At 50.6% G+C, this 12955-nt stretch overlaps 2 protein-coding genes across 3 annotated transcripts; one reads left to right on the forward strand and one right to left on the reverse strand.

Annotated features, from left to right (window-relative positions):
- The first annotated feature begins 2423 nt into the window (after window positions 1-2423).
- On the forward strand, window positions 2424-3303 carry HDHD3 (haloacid dehalogenase like hydrolase domain containing 3). Its single transcript, XM_060282955.1, has one exon. The coding sequence runs from the start codon at window positions 2424-2426 to the stop codon at window positions 3144-3146; it is 723 nt and encodes a 240-aa protein (XP_060138938.1). The 3' UTR covers window positions 3147-3303.
- A 50-nt stretch (window positions 3304-3353) lies between these two features.
- On the reverse strand, window positions 3354-12950 carry BSPRY (B-box and SPRY domain containing). Of its 2 annotated transcripts, none has more exons than XM_035131718.2 (6): window positions 12627-12950; window positions 12053-12151; window positions 8603-8833; window positions 6722-6747; window positions 5336-5460; window positions 3354-5184 (listed from the first exon to the last, which is right to left on the reverse strand). In XM_035131718.2, the coding sequence occupies exons 1-6, from the start codon at window positions 12846-12848 to the stop codon at window positions 4664-4666; spliced, it is 1224 nt and encodes a 407-aa protein (XP_034987609.2). In that variant the 5' UTR covers window positions 12849-12950; the 3' UTR covers window positions 3354-4663. The 2 variants fall into 2 exon arrangements, with proteins under 2 accessions (XP_034987609.2, XP_060138935.1); XM_060282952.1 differs by having other exon boundaries at window positions 5013-5189.
- Window positions 12951-12955: the final 5 nt, after the last annotated feature.

A 12955-nucleotide genomic window follows, 5' to 3' on the forward strand; every position in this document is an offset into this window, starting at 1 on the left:
TGCACCTTCTGGGTTACGTTTGAGGGGAGCACCCCCCCTCCCCAGTCCACACACACAGAGCTCATTGCATTAATCCTCTCCAGAGTTCCAGGATGCATAGCTGCCAATTTATCCCTTTTTAAAAGGGATTTTCCCTTATGCTGAATAGGCTTCCTCGCGAGAAAAGGGAAAACTTGGCAGCTATGCCAGGATGGCATGACATAGTAGGCGAAGGGCTCCTTCCTGGTCCAGGAACAGCTGCAGCTGCCTTGCCAACCACAGCTGGCCCAAAGGCACTCATAGCCACCTGGGCTTCTGGTGGCAGGAGTGGACCCAGGAACAATCCATTGTGTAGAAGATAGTCAGCTGTCTGGCACAGTTGGAGGTGGAAATTCCCTTGCCAGAGGAGGCTGCGGATGTGTTGTCTTGCTTGCCGGATTATGGCCGTTGGGTGACTCCTCCAAGATCCCCCCTTTGATAGCAACCCTACCGTATGTATTATACGAAGAATGTAAGGGGGGGGGTATTTTTCTGCAACAGTTTGGAGGAAGGAGTGCAACCCTGTTTGGAGCAAGCAACACACCTCCCACCTGGGCGTGGGTCTTGCTCACCTAGCAACTCACCACTGCACTCAGACTTTCCCGCAGCAAACACCAGGCAGGTGGCACAACGGGCAGCAGGGAGGGCAGGCGATTCCCAATCCCATTCCCTGGTACCCACTGCCAGGAAGGGGATCCTGTCGGCATCCTCCTCCTCTCCCCAGCCCAGCAGTGCCCCCCCCAACTGCCCACCCCATCCCCTCCAAGGGAGGTTGTTTCCTGGTGTGACACCCAGGAGAGGCAAGAGGAGGAATGCCCCCCCTTGCCAAGCCACTAACTCATCCTGCCCATCCATATGGATGGATGGATAGATGAGGTGCTGAGAGCACGTTACATGCTGAGAAGCTTTGTAAGCCGCTTTGAGGGCCTCTTGGGGCTCTGAAGCAGAATATAACAAGCATTCCAGATAATGCCCTTTAATCCTAGAAAAAGGGTGGAGAGAGAATTATCTACTCTCCAAGAGCAAAGCCAGAGAGCTAAATGACCCCAGGTAGTGCCTTTTGCTTTGAGGTCTCCAGTGAAGGGTGGCAGGCATGAAACCAACTGCACACCCGCCCCCAGCCGGGGTGGCCAATGACTTCTTATTCAGCACCCCCCCCCTGCCACGGGAAAGGCACAACCTGGCAGTGCCCGAAGGGGTGGGAGCTGGGCTGGATGGTTCCTTGTACAACATCACCCTTTGTGTTCATGTCGGAAGGCCAGCCAAGCCATGCCCACACCCAGTTCCACCTCTACCATGCCCCACCTGCCTCTCAACTTCCTGCCCAACTGGTTCTGCTGCCTTTTTCTACTCCTGCTGCCTCACAAGCAGGAAGAGGGGCAGCCAGGCACCAGGCAGGGAGAGCGGGGGGGGGGGGGGGGAGAGAACACAGGTTGTGTGTGGGAGTCTCGTAAAGCAAGGGAAATGGGCAGCAGGAAAGGGAAAGGGATCTGATGGTAGAGCTTTATTTGGCAGTGGATCTGCAATTGTGGGTTTCTGGACACACACCTGAACCCATCCTCTCCTCTCCCCCCCCCCCAAAAGCTGCTGGCCATATCTAGGAGTGCATTTTTTGCGTGAAAGGCTTGTGAGCTCAATTCTGGCACCAAAAGCAAATTCTCAGGCTGAGAACGTGCTGAATTTTAGGTGGGTCTCCCCCACTCCCCGCCTCACCCTGCCTGCCTGTCCATTTCTTTAAGCGTGTCTTTCAGATGCTCCTCGTAAAGCTCTGATCAGGGTGCACAGCCAAAGTTATGTTCCTGCCCTCTTTGCTTTCATTGTTTCAGGGTTTTGTAACTTCATTAGTTATTATCATCAGTTGGTGATTTATTTCTTTTTTAAGCGTGGGCCACGTTAGAAACCTTTGCAGAAAAGTGCGATGAAAACGGTTGAAAGCACTCAAAAGTCTCCCTCCTTCAGCCGCTGCTTTGCAGTACATCATCTGCGACCGCCTGGGATTAGTCATTAACCTGTTGCTAATTCTGCCTCCTGAAAGCACGCTGGTCAAAGGTGGCCGCTCTCATTTTCATTCTCTGGCCTTGGACGTCGGAGCAGCAAGTCCACCCCTCCAAGTGAAAGTACCATTTGCAGGGCAGCCGGAGTGGCAGATGACAAGATTTTCCTGTGGGGAAAAAGGACCTCCTCTGCTACAGCTTGGAGACACAGAAACCAATTTGCAGACCTGCCAGGACAGAGTTTGCAAGGTCACGCTGGCGGGAGGCTGCTGGGTCTCCCTCTCGAGACCTTGCTTGCATTGGGGAGCCATAAACCAAACTGCGCCAGTCAAGATTTTGCCCGTGATAAGATGTGTTGAGGCCTAGTTCCCCTCTCTTGTTCCCCTTGCTTTCTAGGCTAGCACTGGCAGCATGCTGAAGCTTCGGCTCTTGACGTGGGACGTGAAGGACACCCTCCTACGCCTCCGTGTCCCCGTGGGCGAGAGCTACTCTGCTGAGGCCCGGGCCTATGGCGTCCAGGTGCAGGCCGAAGCCCTCACCCAGTCTTTCCGCCAAGCCTACAGGGCCCAAAGCCTGCGTTTCCCCAACTATGGCTCAGACAGAGGCCTCAGCTCCAAGCAGTGGTGGATGGATGTTGTCATGGAGACGTTCCGGCTCTCCGGTGCCCACAGCGAGGAGGCCATCCAGCCCATTGCGGAGAAACTCTACCGGGATTACAGCAGCGCTCGCAACTGGGAGTTGCTCTCGGGCGCCAGGCACACTCTGCAGCAGTGCCAGAGGATGGGGGTCCCCATGGCCGTCATCTCCAACTTTGACCGGAGGCTGCAGGAAGTGCTGACCCACTGCGGCCTCCGCCAGCACTTCGAGTTTGTCCTGACCTCGGAAGAAGTGGGCTTTGCCAAGCCGGACAAGCGGATTTTCCTGGAGGCGCTCCACATCGCAGGGGTGTCTCCTCAGCTGGCAGCCCACGTGGGGGACGACTACGTGAACGACTACAAGGCAGCGAGGGAGGCAGGGATGCACAGTTTTCTGTATACAGCAGGTTGCCAGCCTCCCGAGAAGGATGCAGAGGTGCCCAGTGCCCACATCCTACCATCACTGATGCAGCTGCCGTCCCTTATAGAGAAGGGCTAAGAAGAGGAGTTTTGTCAGGGTTCAGCTAAATCACACATGGTGTCCCTCTTAGACTGTAGCACTTCAGTTGGCAGGTGGAAGGTGAGAGAGGGAGGAAATATTTTATGTCATTCTACATTAAAAATAGTAATTAAATCAATAATCTAATTTAATTTTTTTAAAATAAATAAAAAGAAAGGAGGTAGCAGGATTGGGGAGAAAGATCTTGGGCCTGCCCCCTGACACCCGCGAGTTATTTATGCATGTAATTACTTTTGAGTCGGTTTGTGGCCCCCAAAAAAGGACCTCTCCCAAGTTTAAAAACTTGAGCTTATATTATTTAGCACAATTTCATAACAAACAGATAATAAAACGTCCCTAGCTTAAATGCCTAAAGTATTTGTTTGTTTATTTATATACTTTTGTTTGTATGTGCCTTTTAAAAATAAATAAAAATGCTGTTAGAATGCATATCCTTGTGCCCCTGTTATATAGTCTTGGGAACAAATCAAATGTGCATGTGGAGGCCTGGCTGCTTTTAAAAAGGCAGCCTATTTCTGTTATATGATGCAGTAGAGAAAGACTGGTGAATGCTTTGTGATTCTTGCATTGCTGGGGGTTGGACTAGATGACCGTTGGGTCCCTTTCAAATTCTACCCTTCTATTACAGTATTCTAAGATCTCCCATTTTATTGCCCCGCGTTGTGTGTCTGCCACTCTGGCAGAAAAACAGGAATCCAATGCAACATTCTGCATGGTTCAGCTTCCTAAGAATAACACATTTTAAGAAGAAAAACAAGTTTCTACCCCTCATGGTCACAAAGGTATGCTAGAAAGTACCGGTATGTGGGAAGAGAACAAGGTTGCCAAAATCACTGAATGTGCTGGTGTCGGTTGGAGGAAGACTGAATGAGATTCTTAGTAAAGTGGACTGAGGTTCCCAGCAAAAACCAGGGGAAAATGTGCAAAACGGTAGCTTTAAATTATGCAGCTTTAAATTCACAATTCTAGTGTTTAAACAGTAGCTTTACATTCATAATTATAACAATCGGTGATGACAAAAGAGCAGCAACATGCTCCATACATTGTGTAATTTGCACAGGTTGCAGAATTCTGTTTTCCTAGTCAGATAATTTTTTTAATCGCCGGCTCTGTCCCTTTCCCCTCAGGGACTAGTACAGTGCAATTGTCTTTTCTGACTGGACTTGTGGTGGCGCAGTGCTAAGGCTAAATAAGACTGAGAATGGCCATCTTGGAGCAGGTGGTATGTCCCTCTCAAGCCAAGCCTTTCAGCCCCTGTCACTGACTCCTTCATGGCCTCCTCTGATAAGATCCTTAGCTCCCATCTGCTCTGAACGCAGAGCCAGCCCGTGAGTTGCCCCAGAGCAAAGCCCTCTCGCTTCCTGGCACAAGTTGGCATCGTCCTGCCAGAACCACAATGCTCATCTTGCTGGAATATAAGGTGGTCCAGCCCCGCTCAGCTTTAGGAAATAACAGCCTTGGTGAAGAAAGCTGCAACCTTGCAGTGCTGGCTCTCCTCACATCAGAGAGAGGCTCTGATCTGCCACGGCCAAGGCTGGGTAGATGGGGCCGGCAAAGGCTTCCTGGTGCATGTGCAGAATGGCGCAGGAATCCGGGTCAAAAAACAGCACCTCTCCAGCATCCAGGTCCACCAAGACTCCGATCTCAGCTGGGCACTTGAGCATCTCCACTGCCTGGTGTCGGCCATTGTGGGAAAACTGGAACTCGGTGCCATAGCGGGAGAAAACCCAGGAGGAAGCGTTGCAACCCAGGCGGGCTTCGGGCCCAGCCCCCTTGCGCTCCAGGGAGCCATAGGAGATGCCCAGCTTGTAAGCGCCGCTTTTGGCCACCCGGACTCTCCAGGCATGGACCCCTGAGCAGAATGATTCCTCGGCCAAGGCGTTGGGCCAGTGGTCAAACCGCGCCGGGCCACCAGGGTCAGGCCTGCTGGCTTTCCTGGGGCTAAAGGTCAACGTTCTCTTGTCCTCCGAGAGCCGCAAGAGGGGGCTCACTGTTTTCTCATCCACGTGGACTTCATCTGTTCTGGGTGGAGAAACAAACCGGTCACCACACACTCGGCAGAAAGGTGTTGAGAACGTAGCCGACTGAAAGGCAGCAAAAGCAAACCTGGAAGGCAGGTGGAGGTGGCCTGAATAGTGACCCCCACCCCACAAGGAAAAGACACTGACCTGAGGCCCGACAGAGAACAGCTAAGGCCCACAACCGGCTCACTAATGGACTCTGGAGGCACCATGGGTTAAAGTCCAGCTTTTCTGACTCCTGGGGCTTCAGTATTCCTTCAGCTTCCTCTGTCCTAAACCAACACAACAAAAGCAACTGGGGTCAGTTTTCAATTCATTCCCAGTAAAATACACTGTTACGTACGATATATATCAGTATCCTTAGCACTTTAGGGTATTTATTTTTATTTTACTTATTAAATTTGTAGACCGCCTTCTACCAGTAGATCTCAGGGCGGTTCACAACATATAATTACAATATAAAAAACAAACATGATAAAAATAAGAACAGAAAGGCGGCAAACAATAGATTTCTCACCAGGCCTGTGAACAAAAGCCTTGCCCAAAGGAGTAGAACAGAAAGAAACACAAACTTGCACACATAACACTGGGAGGAGGCAATGAGGAATGTGCTTTTAACAGCACAAAATGCATTTACCGCATTTTTTAAAAAACGCATCAGAAGCAGAAAGCCCACTAGGGAGGCAGTTGACCTGTTGGGTAGGAAGGGAATTAAAGGGCTGACAGAGGAGGGTATTGAGGTAGCAGAAAGGGAAAAAGGGGCAAGAGAGGACATCCTAGACAAATTAAAAACAAATAAATCATTCAATGTAGACAGTTTCCATCTGAAGAGTTCTTAAACAACTCAGAGGGTGAAATTGCTGTTGAGCCTAACAATATAAAACATTTTTTTTAAAAAAAAAAGGTATCAAAAAAAGTGCAGGCCAGTTGATATCATTTCTGGGTAAACTGGTGGAATGCATTATCAGCAGCAAAATTAGGAAGCATAGGGAAGAACAGGTCTTGCTGAAGGTAAATCAGCATGGCTTCTGCAAAAGCAAGTCCTGTCTGACTCCCCTTTAGAGTTATTTCAGAGTGTCAGTACAGTAGGCATCTAGACAGGGGTATCAAAACCACCAGAGGTGCCTGAGCAAACAGCTGTCCTGAAACAAGAGGACAGATCTTACATCTCAGCAGTTAGTTAAAGAACAAGAAGCAGAGAGTACGGTAGGAATAAACGGCCAGTTACAGGAAACCAGGCAAAGGGCCATCTTGGTAGTGGTGCCTGCCCAGCGGAATGCCTTCCCGTCAGATGTCAATAAGATAAATAACTATATGAATTTTAGAAGGCATCTGAAGGTAGTCCTGTACAGGGAAGTTTTTAATGGTTGATGTTTTACTGTGATGTTAATATTTTGTTGAGAGGGGCTGAGACTGGATGAAGCCCCTTTGGTCAGGCTCCTCAGGGCTATTACCATGTTCCTATGCTCCTATTTATTGCTTTTTTTATTGGTGGGGGAGGTAGAAGTAGGAATCAAAGATGTCTTCACTCACCTCTCAAAGATTTCCTCCTCTGCTTGCTAGACACAAAGAGAGAGAGAAAGTTACCAAAAAGACCTCTATGAAAACAGACAATTACGACTGCTAAATAGATGGAGGTCCATTTGACTCCATGGATGGGAGCCCCAGGGAAAGAGTGGAAAGGGGCCCTGGCTCAGCACCAGGGTCCCTGCAGTTAAAAGGGGGGGCTCAGGTTGATGGGGGCAGGGGAAAGACCCTCCTTGGTCTGAGAAACCCTGGAGAAGGGCTATCAGACAGAGCCCACCTGACTTCGACAGACACAAAGCCTGGCCTGGTACAGTTCAAATCTTGGTTGTCAAACGTAATCTGTTCCGGAAGCCTGTTCGGCTTCCGAAATGTTCAACAACCAAGGCGCCGCTTCTGACTGGTTGCAGGAGTGTTTGGCTTCCAAAAAACGTTAAAAAACTGGAGCATTTACTTCTGGGTTTTCGGCATTCAGGAGTCGAAACATTCCAAAATGGAGGCGTTTGGGAGCCGAGGTTTGACTGTACAAAGTTGCTTCTTATATATTGAAGCAAGGCAACTTTTTAATTTGTTAAGAAAGGCCCAACATGTTTTGTTTTATTTTTAGCTCTTGCAATTTGACCACAATCTCAAGACGTGTTTCAATATAAGCAGGCAGGAAGCTGGAGACTATGCTTGCCCTTTCGTTAACCACAGATGACTTCACTTCTTTCACCCACCCCACCACCCCACCCACTTTTCCCATAGCAAGACTGGCTAACTGTGGTGATGGGGGCTGCCCTTCCAACTTCAGCCTGTCCACCCGCCCCTGCCTGCTAGTCTTCTTTCTCCCATCCAGTCTAGCGGTGGGTGGTGGTGGGCCTCGCCTGTCAGCTCCTCTCTGCCTTCATGCTGATTCTTCAGACCTCAGCAGGGAACAGAAAAATGGAGAGGAGGGGACAAAATTAGAGTGAGCTGGCTCATCCTCCTCCTGGCTCTGGCTCCACCTACTGTTAACTCTGGCTCCGCCCACTGTGGGGCTCCCTGCTTTTTGCCCTACCACTTCTGTCAGGCACCAGCCACCACTGGCCTTAGCTATGGTTGGCCATCATGCTGTGCTATTCATGGATAAGGTGAAGCAGGGATTGCTCTTAACCAAGGTCTAGAACCAGATTTTAAAGGTTCACAGCCAACCTTGGTTCATATGGATATAGTAGGTGGGCTAAGTGCAGCCAACTGAAGCTGCCATGGGGGAAATCTCATACAACCGGCCTAGGGTATGTGTGTGCAGTTTCGTCCTACTCTCATAACCTAAAATCACTGTCAGAAACTATTTTGGTCAATTCCCCCCTCAATATTCATGCTTTATGCTTTGAGGTTGTTTCTGCAATCATTTTATTTATGAAATAAATAAACCAAATAAACAAAACGGTGGGAAGGGGCTTTTGGATGGGCATCAAAGGTTTAATTCTATCGCTGTTGAAAACGTCTCTGGGGAAATAGTTATATTTGGATGTATCTATTTATAATAACAACTCTGGGTGGCTTCCAACAAAATATTAAAATACAGTACAATGTTCTGTTGAACATTAAAAGCTTCCCTAAACAGGGAATTTGTTAAGCTCTTTCACCTTTTATAATTCAACGCAATTTTTTAAAATAAAGAAATATATTTTAAAATTGATTTCTGCTTTGATACTGCATTTTTAAGGGAGTGCTTGTGTAATTGTCATTTTGTTGGAGCTCCCCAAAATTCATTAGTTGCTTATGCCTGTCGACTAAGAGCCAAAGAACATTTATATCTCTGTCCATTTCACAGCTCTCCATAAGTGAGAGAAGAGACTAAACCGGAGCACATGCAAACTGAGAGGTGAGGGTGAGCCTCACCTGGGACCAATCGCCAATGCTTACCACCAGGCCACCATCATCTGTGCTGGTGATCATGGTCACCATGTAAGTCCGGAGGGCGTCCAGTTTCCGCAGTGATTCGTTCCAGTGGACCTGCTGGGTGAGGATGTTCTGGTGGGCACGCTCCTCCTCTGAGTGGGCCACATCCAGCAGCCGCTGCTCCTCGCTCTCACACACGCTCCTCACAAGGTTCAGGCGCTGGATCAGGACTTCCCGGGCACTGCTGGCCACAGTCTGAGAAAGGAGGACAAGGTGAAATGGGAAGCTGCATGACGCAAGGTTGGGACACCAGCAGGGCCGTCTTAGACGCCCCTGCCGCTGTGGTGCGCCGGATCTCTCCGGCGCCCTCCCGCCCCGTTTCCCAGCGCGGCGGGCGGGTGGGCGCCGCGCGCAGCGCGGCTCCCACAGGCGGTGCTGCGCGGCGGACCGGCCGGCCAGCGGACGGGCGCAGCTCGCGGTGCCTTTCTGGCGGGCCGGCGCCATGGTGGCCTGCGCCACCGGGGGTCTACCTAGAGCCGGGCCTGGACACCAGCCCACCCAAGCCCCATGTGGGGAGCAGCACTACAATTCCCATCATCCTCAACCATAGAATTGTAGCATTGGAAGGGACCAAGCGGGTTATCTAATCCAAACCCATGCAATGTAATAATCTTTGGCCCAATGTGGAACTCGAACCCACAACCCTGAGATTAACTGTCTCATGCTCTACTGACTGAGCTGTACCAGATCTTCTCTTTGGACTGGGTCTTTTCCAACCACCTGCTTTCTGACACCCCACTGGAGGTGCCATTGGGGATGGGGCCTGGGAAATGTCTGCATGTTCAGCCAGTCAGACTTTCCCATGGACTAAAATGGGCTGGAGAGCGTCAGGGCAGAGTTCCCAGAAAAGGAAACTTCCCACAAGAGAGTCATAGGCCACAAAGGCTGTGGTTATGCAGAGACAATGGGCTGCAGGAACTACCGTACTTTCCTTTTCGTAAGCCTGCTGGTGGTTCACTGACACATTTCAAGCATACAAAGGAAGACGAGCCCTGCCTTTGTTCACTGCTAAGGGCCGGCCCTCAGGTGGCAAGATCCACAGGGGCAGCAGATTTTTAAAAATTAATATCAAATATCTTTGTACCAAAAAGTCAATCTAAATAAAAACACAGGCCAGAAAAGGAGAGAGAGAAATAGATAGGGAGATAAAAGGTAAAGGGACCCCTGACCATTAGGTCCAGTTGTGACTGACTCTGGGGTTGCAGCGCTCATCTTGCGTTATTGGCCGAGGGAGCAGGTGTACAGCTTCCAGGTCATGTGGCCAGCATGACAAAGCCGCTTCTGGCGAACCAGAGCAGCACACGGAAACACCGTTTACTTTCCCACTGTAGTGGTACCTATTTATCTACTTGCACTTTGACATGCTTTCAAACTGCTAGGTTGGCAGGAGCTGGGACCGAGGAACGGGAGCTTACCCCGTCACGGGGATTCGAACAGCCGACCTTCTGATTGGCAAGCCCTAGGCTCTGTGGTTTAACTCACAGTGCCACCCGCGTCCCAGATAGGAAGATAGAGAAAGGATAAAGGGAAAAGAGGGGGAGGCCTGGGGAAAAGAAAAAAAGAGAGAACTTCCGAATCTTCATCTGTCATCTATATATGAAAAATATTCAACATATCCACTCCAAGATTACACCCAACAAATCCACTTTATACAAACCAACGTTATTGCCAATTTTCAAAACCAAATAGCATGAGTTCTTTTTCATACAAAAAGTCTGTAAGACATTTCCAGTCTTTAGTAAATGTTGACAAGGACTTTTCTCTGATTAAAAATTGTCGACTTCACCATCTCAGCTAAATCCAGTAATTTTAGCAACCACTCCTCCACGGTTCCTGACATAGATTTTCTCTTCCCCTTTCTTCTCTGGTGTGGGGGGGGGGGGCGTCATTTTGCGGTTCGCCTCAGGGGCGAGCAAATGTCTTGGTCTGGCCCTCCTGCTAAGGATTCCTGCATCTGCTCTCATGCTTAAGCACCAAGCAAGGTCCAGGAGGACAGCAAGGGGAAACCCAGCAACCAGCTTTAGTCTCCAGGCTCTGGCAGAAATCAAACATAAATTCCTGCCCCACATATACCCCGAATCATCTGGTCTCCATGCCAGAGGCAGGTTTCATCCCCTAAGTCACAGTCACAGGTTAGGAGGGGGCTCCGTAAGAAGAGACACCCCTCCAACTCAACTCCCACCTGTTAACCAAGGTAAGGGACAGGTTGAATCTGCCTGAGATGGTTGCTACCTTTTTCCTAGCAGGGCTCCCAAGCCTTTAACAGCTGTACCACATAATTCCAAGAATTAATGAACTACCGGTATGTCTCAAGACAACTTATTGACATTTAAAACAGTACAACCTCCCGCCACCGCCACACACGCAGAGGGAGAAAATGGGTTTAAAAACAAACTCAATACAAACACCTGAGACAGAGAGACCATTTCGTCCAGCAGGAAAAGCCAGTTGGAGCGAAAATATCTCCCATGGTTTCTGGAAAGCGCAGAGAGCTGGCGTATCTCAACAGGAATGCTGTTTCACACCGAAAGCGCTACTCTGAGTCACTGCACAGCAGGTAACTGGTTTTTTTGGGGGGGGGGCAGACAAACTTGAAGGAGGAACTTTCTCACAGATCACCTGTATTTCATGTATCCTGATCCTGACCTGTATAGGGCCTGTTAGCACCAAAGCCTTCAACATGGCCTGATTGATAGCCAGTACTGTACAGACCTCGCAAACCAGAATATCCAACACATGGAGCAATCCAGCAGGTGCAGTTTGCAGACAGAAATCCAACAGGTACAGGGTGAATCTAGATCAGGAGTCGGCAAGGGGTCCAGCGGAGATCCCTCTGTGGGCTGGATTGTGTGCGCGCATGAGAGCACACGCCCACAATTTTCGGCATCTGCGCCTGCGCATACGTGATTTTCGGTGCTGCGGAAGCGAGCCCCCGTACCACACTGTGCCAGTTTAGCACAGCGCGCGGGGACTCACTGAGCAGGTGGCTCGGTTCGGGGGCAGCTTGTGGGCCGGTTAAACGACCCTTGTGGGCTGCTTGTGGCCTATGGGCCTTAGGTTGTCGACCCCTGATCTAGACCTAGCGTATTTCTGCCTGTTCACCAGTTGCAAAAGGCACAAGAGCCCCACTAGATTGCACCTGTGAAAAATTGCTCCTGGACCAGAGGGAGATATCACACAGCAGCCTCTGCCAATATTGCGTCCTCCGATGTTGTTGGACTACAACCCACATCATCCCTGATCTAGCTTGCTGCTGGCAGTGGATGATGGAGTCTGTAGTCCAGGAATATCTGGGAACTCCAAGTTGGGGAAGGCTGTTATGGATGGGGCAAGAGACCCCAAAGTTATGTGCACTAGGGGGTTAATATTTCAAGCTGAACCCCAGCTGAAAATTCTCCCCAGACACATTATTACCACAACACGCTTCTTCTTCTCTGGCAACACCTCTGTGGCAAATTTGGCAATTGTGGCACTCTGGAGCTGAAGCTTTTCACACTCGTCCACTATTTTGTTCTGAAACAAAGAAAGAAAGAAAATGAGCAGGGGAAAAGTGGGATGCTGAAATCTCTTTTTTTTTCCTGCCTCTGAGTATGTGCATTCCCTGCCCAGCTCACCCCAAAACAGGTCTGGGGAGTTCTAGGAAAGAGTTTCTTGGCCAACTTTATAAGATGAACTCTGCCTCTCTCCACTCCAGGCTGGCACCAGCTCTAAAATACAAAACTCCACCGGGGCTCAAAGCTCTGAAATGGGGTCCCTGGGCCTCTGCCGGCATGCCCAGACTTCCCATTTGCTGACATTGGGGAGGTGGTGATGCAATGCAAAGGGAGTGCAGTTTGCATATGCTCAGATGCACTCTTAATAATTCTACGAATACCCGCCGGCAGGGCAATTCGACTGGGGGATGTGTGTGGAGAGGGCGAGGGCTTTACCACATTACCCCTAATAGAGCCACCCCGTCCCCAGCAGTGCCCTCCCCGTCGAGGCTCACCCTCCTCTCGGCTGCCTCCTCGGCCAACGGGCGCACCCTGTGGTCCTGGCAGCCGCCCTGGACGGGGCACTGGGCGCAGACGAGCCGCCTCTCGGTGCAACAGAACCAAGCCAGATCCTGGGCGTGCTCCGGGCAGGCGCCTCCAGCCTGGGGACGCCGCTCACCGGGGCTTGGGGTCTCCCCGAGGGGGCGGCGTTCCCCCGCTCCCGGTGCCTGAGCCATGGCGGAGAGGGAGGAAGGACGGAGGGCGCGCCGGGCCAGGCACCTGTTGCGGCTGCGGCTCAGGTGGGCGGGCCGCGCCGTCGGAGCCTCCCTGCCCTGGGGACGCC

The sequence above is a fragment of the Zootoca vivipara genome, chromosome 14, assembly GCF_963506605.1.
Source record: "Zootoca vivipara chromosome 14, rZooViv1.1, whole genome shotgun sequence".
NCBI classification, from domain to species: domain Eukaryota; kingdom Metazoa; phylum Chordata; class Lepidosauria; order Squamata; family Lacertidae; genus Zootoca; species Zootoca vivipara.